This window comes from Monopterus albus, unplaced genomic scaffold, assembly GCF_001952655.1.
Source record: "Monopterus albus unplaced genomic scaffold, M_albus_1.0 scaffold110.1, whole genome shotgun sequence".
Taxonomy (NCBI): domain Eukaryota; kingdom Metazoa; phylum Chordata; class Actinopteri; order Synbranchiformes; family Synbranchidae; genus Monopterus; species Monopterus albus.
Window position 1 is genome coordinate 284136 of NW_018127990.1, and position 7893 is coordinate 292028.

At 42.4% G+C, this 7893-nt stretch overlaps 1 protein-coding gene across 2 annotated transcripts in view; it reads left to right on the plus strand.

Moving 5' to 3' along the window:
* The window catches only part of arhgef3 (Rho guanine nucleotide exchange factor (GEF) 3), a 41965-nt gene that overhangs the window by 19139 nt on the left and 14933 nt on the right, over positions 1 to 7893 (plus strand). For both annotated transcript variants that reach the window (XM_020611127.1, XM_020611128.1), the window contains 2 exons: positions 4662 to 4769; positions 5505 to 5762. In XM_020611127.1, the coding sequence (XP_020466783.1) occupies positions 4662 to 4769; positions 5505 to 5762 (366 nt within the window). The remainder of the gene's footprint in view (positions 1 to 4661; positions 4770 to 5504; positions 5763 to 7893) is intronic.

Sequence of the window (7893 nt, forward strand, 5' to 3'; positions counted from 1 at the left end):
GGCAAAGCTATTTAGAAGTACTGCACATAAATATTCACTCAGCATCCTGCTGATATCACTGACCAGCTTTTGTGCATGGAACAAAGAAAGTCTCTGGTCCTGCAACTAGCAGAAGTTATATAGTGTCATTTAGTCACACCTAAATCCATCTCACATGTAATCTTATGAACATTTCTGTTTTTGAATTATACAACAAAATCATATTGTAATCAGTGTGTCTATGGTGAAACTGACTGTGGTCCACCAGAGCTCACAGCCACTGGTTATGTTGTCCACTTTACCTCTACCTACAGCTGCTTTCAGAGCTGATCAAACTGCCATAAAATGCAATAACAGACACAACATATATCCCCGTGGTAGTAACACAGGTATGTCTGTGTGAATCTTGTTCGTTTGGAGAAACTGTAACAGTGACAGCAGTGAGGTCGGACTGACTTTACCTGCTGCGTAAAGCCGTTTTCAGATAGGATGCAGTGGGCGCTGCACTCCACTATCAAACCCATTCATTTCTATGTGTTGCTTGGTGCATGAACATATCTGCACTGCGCTGAGCTGAGCATGGCCCAAGGTTGCATGTGTCGCCCCTGCATGCTGCACCAATGTTAAATAACTAGCTTATTTACTTTGTAATGTTTTGAATATTGTTTGTGAAAGTTTGACCATGTTACTGTTCCATTTTGTAAGATGCAAATCTCTAAGTTTTACTTTCCTGCCTGAGTATAGTCTCAGTTCCTTCTTATGTCAACTCTAGGAAAAATGGTCAAAGTGTTTATTTGTCATATGCACAGTTAGGAAATGTGTTTCCCTGTACAATGAAATTCTTACTTTGCCGTCCACATGAATGCCACAAAATACAAATAAAATATAAAGTAGATAAATAAGTAACACAAAATCTAAGGCACTTTAAGCAGCAGTATAATAAAAATATATAAGAATATAATAGAGAATGTATGCTGCATGGGAGCAGCATGTGCAGCAGTCAACAGTCAATGTGCAATTATGCATGTGCAAACTGAGAATGTAAAACAGTACAGGTCGACAGCACATGATGTATTTCCTGAAAGTCAAGACTGACACCTTTATCATTAAGGAAAAAGAAACCACAAAGGAGCTTGAGAGGCAGAGGGAGTACAGTGATGCAGAAGCTCTCAGTGCCTCAAACACTGCCACTCAGTCTGGCAATGATATCAAGAGGATGAAGAAAAAAGATCTTCAAAAAGATTACGAGGAGCTGCAAGAAGCACACATGACAACCCAGAAGAGGTTTATGGGTGAGCTCAATGTGGAGAGGAACAAGAACAAGACTCTCCAAGAAGAACTGGAGAAGCTCAGAGCTTCACACCATGAGCTCAGCGTAAGATATGAAAACGATACCCTCACACTCAGGCAGCAGGTTGAAAGCCTTCAGCCTGAGTGTGAGGATGAAAACAAGTCTCACGCCAACATGGTGGAGCAATATATCTACCTGATCGACACCCTGAAGATGGAGAAAGTCGCCCTTCAGCATGAGCTAGAAAATGAAAAGCTCACTCATGCAGACATGGCGGAGCAAGGTCAACAGCTGATCGACACCTTGAGGACTGAGAACGACAGCCTTCGTAAAGAGATGGCAGAAGAGGTCCTTAGAATGCAGAAAGAAGCTGATCATAAGGCCTCGCTCTATCAGAGAGAGCTGGAGGAGCTGAGAGATGAGCTCAAGCTTCAAACCTCACTCAATCTGCAGCTCTCCACTCAGCTCGAAGCTGAGAAACTGTCCAGCTGTGAACAGCCTGAGCCTGAACCATGTGAGGACCAGGAGCCCCTCCCTAGTGCCCTCCATGATGAAGAACTCACAGAGAATGCTGTGGTCTCTGAAAAGATCATGACAGAGACGACAAAACAGAAGTCACGCTGGAAAAGATTCCGCCACTTTCTGGGACTGAGAAAACCACAGAAGTGGAAGAAATAAACCAAACCCCTTTCACAGCAGATATTTAAATTGGAATCACCGGACAAGTCAAAAGGCTGCTGTTAAAACTTTCTAAAAAAAAAATAATCAATTTGGCCAGATGTTTTACTAAATCACATGACAGGGCCGTCACGTGTAGTGACACATTAATTAATTAAAAAATTAAGAGCGGCACAGTGGCGCAGTGGTTAACACTGTTGCCTCACAGGCCGGGCCGACCTGGGGCCTTTCTGTGTGGAGTCTGCATGTTCTCCCTGTGCCTGCGTGGGTTTTCTCCGGGCGCTCCGGTTTCCTCCCACATACCAAAGACATGCAGCTTAGGTTAATTGGAGACTCTAAATTGCCCCTAGGAGTAAATGTGGTTGTTTGCCTATGTGCCATGTCATTTAGTAACACCCAAATTAATTACCTGTGGTAATTAATTACTCGGGGACAGCACGGTGGCGCAGTGGTTAGCACCGTTGCCTCACAGCGCGAAGGTTCTGGGTTCGGGCCCCACCCGGGACCTTTCTGTGTGGAGTTTGCATGTTCTCCCCGTGCTTGCGTGGGTTCTCTCCGGGTGCTCCGGCTTCCTCCCACAGTCCAAAGCCATGCAGCTAAGGTTGATTGGTGTGTGTGGTTGTTTGTCACTGTGTTAGCTCTGCGATGGATTGGTGCCCTATCCAGGGTGTACCCCGCCTTCACCCAATTGCCGGCTGGGATTGGCTCCAGCCCGTGACCCTGTTAAGGGATTAAGCGGTAATTAATTAATTACTCCAACTACTCTTTTAAAATCTCAATAAAATTCCTAAAAAGGTTCAACTATCTCTGTTTTTATTGAGTAAGTTTTGTTGTTATTAATATTCTTATGGTTTCAGTATGGGTTTGCACTTTTGAGTAGTGATGTTTAAAGCTGTATATGATGGGTAACACATACACTTTAAATAAAGTTTAATACAACTCTCGGCTGGCCTGGGAACGCCTCGGCATCCCTCCGGAGGAGCTGGAGGAAGTGTCTGGAGAGAGTGAAGTCTGGGCATCTTTGCTTAGGCTGCTGCCCCCGCGACCCGGTTCCGGATAAGCGGAGGAACCCCGCGACCCGGTTCCGGATAAGCAGAGGAAAATGGATGGATGGACAGGACAGTTTACATCTTCGTGTTGCTGTTCATTTCTTCTTAAAGGTGCTTGTTGTTCAGTCTCTCTGTAGTAGAAATCGCCATAAAACACATGGTCACGTTTAAAGAGTGGCGCCTAACATGCACGATTTGCACATGTGCACCCTCCTCCCCTGTGTTGTGCCCACCCCCCAGTGCGGGCGCAGCTCATACTGTGTCTGATCTGAAAACGGCTTTAATAGAGACGTCTGCAGGGTGTTTGTTATTTGTCTTGGCTCTTGAGCTGCTTTATGTGTTATATATCATTTTTAACGTGGATTTGGATTCACAAACACCGACTGCAGATCAACCCTGGCTGCATCCTGTAGGTATCTTAGAGATGATGCGTCCTGATGTGCAGCAACACTGTTTGACCAAGTTCATATCTGTAGCAATATACTGAGAACTAGTTTATCTTATTTAAAAAATAATGTTCGTGATAATAAATGACAATAAATTATTAGGAATGAATTCCAGTGGTGGATTTAATTTTAAGTTGGTGTGACCATTAAAATATATTTGGAGACCTGAGCTCATGCTTCCCAACCAAGGCCCTTGTATTAAAAATGTAACTGTAGGGTTATAAAACCATTGGTATTGTGTTGTAATTTTGTGGCATGTACTATACATGTACTCACCAGAGTACATGTATAGTTCCTAACCAGGGTAGGACAATGATGGCTGAGGAGACCAGGTCGAGCAGGAGAACGGCGGACGTTGAGATGACAGGAGAGACACAGGAGAACATAAGATCGGGCAGGTGTAGCGCCCAAGGCCGTCGCTCGCTGCTAGCGCCCGCGGCTGGCGCCACAGAAGCATATCAAGAGCACAGTCAGCGTTGAAGACTTACTTCACGTGTGGCGAACACTCATATACCCAATGTCCAAAGAACAATCAACAACACAGGAACTGTCAGTGTTGACAAGCCATTGGTTAAACTGATATCCCTTTACCAACACACATTTACGTGTATTTGACTATATATGTCTGCCATATTTGTAGGCACAATTGAAAAAGTGTGTGTGAGTAAGGAGGCCTCCAAACCTGACTCAGCTCCACCAGTTCAGGAGGAATGGGGTAAATCTCCATCAACTTACTGTAAGAAGCTTGTGGAAGGCTTCCTGAAATGTTTGACCCAAGTTAAACAATTAAAAGGCAACACTACCAAATACTAATAGAGTGTATGTCAGTGTTACATTAGAGTATATAATATAGTTGTTCTCATAACTATACAGGCTGCTGGTTGTGTTGCAAAAGATGTTTTTGCCTGTAGCCTGCATATGAGGGAGGCTTGGGAATTTTTTTCAGGGGTCATAATATACATTAATGTATACCACAGTGTCTGAAATGTTTAGGTTATATGAATAATGACTTAAATAAAGTCTGTTTAGAAATTTTGAGAATATACAAGAACAAAATATCATCATGACAGGATTCAGATGGTGTTAGAATCAGTCGCCCTGTAACCTGATGGTCAGTGTGGAAGTCATCAGGCGGGTTGTGGACTTCACTCATCATATAGACTTTGTGAAGCCACACATGGATCAGAGGACATAACTTAATTCTGTTCTGTCCTACAGGAGCCCAGCAACAAGCGCAGTAAAGCTGCACCCAGGATGACATCTCTGGCCAGCCTGCTGCCGCCCGTCAAGACTACACCACTGAAGAGGATTGGTCAAACGCTGCAGGTGAACCACCAATCAGATGCCTCTGCCTTTGTTTTGTTTTAAGTCAGTTAAATTTGGAAGTGAGGGTCCACTGGTTCCTGAAGTGTTTTCCTATTCCCATTTAGAAACACAAGACTACCCCTAATAATATTATAATCCCTTAGAGTTATATTAAATACTACAGTACCTATAAGGTTTAACTGAGGTTGCCATGGAGAAGAATCTAGATAGCATGGTAGCAAATTCAAAATGTTTTATCATTGAAATTGTGACCAAAATACAGAGACATAATTGTTGAATTCTTCCAAAATGGACCCAGAATTCAAAAGTAAATTCATTAAATCTGCAACTTATAGCATTAGCTTTATCAACATCCTACTCTTTATCTCTGACCTGCTGTCAGCGGTGAACATAACACATTTTCAGCTCAGTGATTGGATGGTTGTTGCTGCAATGCATTTTGGAAGATGTAGTTAACTTCTCCCCTGATGTTTCTATGCACAGGGACTTGTACTTTAATTTCTTTAAATTGAAGACCCAAATATTTTTTAACTCAGTTGATATTTTGTGCTGATGATTAAACTAAGATAGTTTAATGCTAAACAAAATGAGAGATGTACATGGAAATGAATGGGACATTTCATTCTACATCTAGGGGCACCTAAACTAGCTCCTCCCACTTTGTCGCTCTGTGCTACTGATGCTGAATCCAATATTTTTCTGTTTATCTGGTTTAAACTTTCTCTGTTTCTGCAGCGCTCCATCAGTTTTCGTAATGAGAGTCGGATGGAGAGAGCAGCTCCTCCTCCCCCTCCTCCCTCCTCCTTGACAACGAAGACACGAGTTATCTCAGCTACAGTATCCAACCCTTCCTCCTCAATGACTGCAACTCGAGTCACCACGGCAGCGGCCCCAACCGCCAAGCGCCGTGACAGCAAGCTTTGGAGTGAGACGTTTGATGTCCAACTGGGAGCGACACAAACTCTGAGTCCAAAAGAGCTAAAACGACAAGAGGTGAGGGACAAAGTTCTGCTGCGATGAATGATTTCTGAGCTGGTGCCTCAGGTTGTTTTGAGCCTCCTTATATACAATTCATCAATCAGTGATTTAAGAAAAGATTGCTATGTGTCACTGGGGCAAGGTATAAATATGCTGTTCGCTATATCACTAAATGTGAACAGAATATGAGAGCGGATGCTATGGCTGAAAAATTGGCACACAATAATGTTTTGGGATTTTGGAATGAGGTGAAGGCTCTGAATAGGGTTAATTCACCACTGCCCAGTGCCACATAGAGGGAGTATCTGGGGCTGATAATATTGCTGATCTGTGGAGAGAACACTATTCTGCATTGTTTAATTGTGTTAAAAGTGATCCCTATGTAGTGGGAAGCATTGCTAGTGAGGATGCTGTGGTGATCACTTCTAGTGAGGTGCATCGAGCAATAATGCAATTGTCCGATGATAAGGCAGCTGGTGCGGATAATATTACAGCGGAACATCTGAAGCATGCAAGCCCAAAGATTGCTGTGTTGCTTGCTTTGTGCTTCTCTGGGTTCATGACTCATGGTTTGCTACCTGATTCTTTATTGTCTGTTACCTTAGTGCCTGTTATGAAGGACAAAGCTGGCAAAGTTGGGAGTCTGGATAACTATAGGCCAATAGCTTTGGCCAGTGTTATATCTAAAGTTCTTGAGAAGATATTGCTTGATCGCCTGTGTCATTGTATAACAACCACACATAATCAGTTTGGTTTTAAATCCAAGCTGGGGACAGATCTGTGTATCTACAGTCTGAAGGAGGTAGCACAGAAGTACCTCAGACAAAACTCCTCGGTCTTGATGGGTTTTATTGATGCGTCCAAGGCATTTGATAGGGTTAATCACTTTAAGCTTTTGGATAAATTAAGCAAAAAAGGGGTTCCTGATAGCATTGTGAGAATCTTGGCATACTGGTACTCTAATCAGAAGATGCAGGTTAAATGGGGTGGGACTATTTCAGCCTCGTTTGGTGTTGGTAATGGGATGCGCCGGGGGGGCTACTGTCACCAGCCCTGTTTAACCTATATATGGATGAGTTGTCTGAAGAATTGAATAAATGTAACACTGGATGTATGATAGGCCCTAATCTTGTAAATCATTTTATGTATGCTGATGATTTGGCCATACTTTCGCCCAGCAGTGCTGGTTTTCAGCAACTGCTGAATGTGTGCTCGGACTATGGATTGAAGTATGATGTGAAATATAATGCAGAAAAGAGTGTTGTACTGATCTGTCGGACTAAAGGGGACAAAGAACTTTGTTTCCCAGACTTTTGTTTGTCTGGACAAAGGTTGAGTGTCTGTAGAAAAACTAAATATTTAGGACATTTCATTACAGATCAGCTTTCTGATGATGAGGATATATATCGGCAGTGTCGCATTTTGTATGCTCAAGCTAATATGTTGGTTAGGAAATTTCACATGTGTTCTGCTAATGTTAAAGTTCATCTGTTCAGAACATACTGTACACCGTTGTATACTGCCCCATTGTGGTGTAAATATAAGGTAGCTACTTTACAGAAACTTAAAGTTGCTTATAATGATGCCTTGAGGATTCTGCTTAAGAAGCCTAGGTCCACCAGCGCCAGTCTGTTGTGTTCACAGGTCCATGTTAGTACCTTTCAGGCATTAATGAGAAACCTGATGTACAGATTTATCTGTCGTGTGAATAACTCTGAGAACAGTCTTATAATGATGCTGGCTAATCCTGGTTTTAGTGTAGTACGTTACCAATCCTCTCTGTGGAAACATTGGTATAAATGTCTTTTATGATTTTTATTTTTTTTTCTTCTTCTTTTATATCCTTTCTTTTTTTTTCTTTTATTTCTTTTTTGTATGGACCTTGAGTCTGTTAATAAAGGATGATGATGATGATGATGATGTACAATACACATTCCCAATATCTTTTTAGACAGTGTTTTACAATGTGCGACATTTATTCTCAGTTGATAAAGACATTTAGGGGATACATATTAATGACTATTAAAAACGTTATATTCCATTCTAAACCATCCATTTTTTTCTTCCGCTTATCCGGGGCCGGGTCGCGGGGGCAGCAGTCTAAGCAAAGATGCCCAGACTTCCCTCTCCCCAGACACTTCCTTCA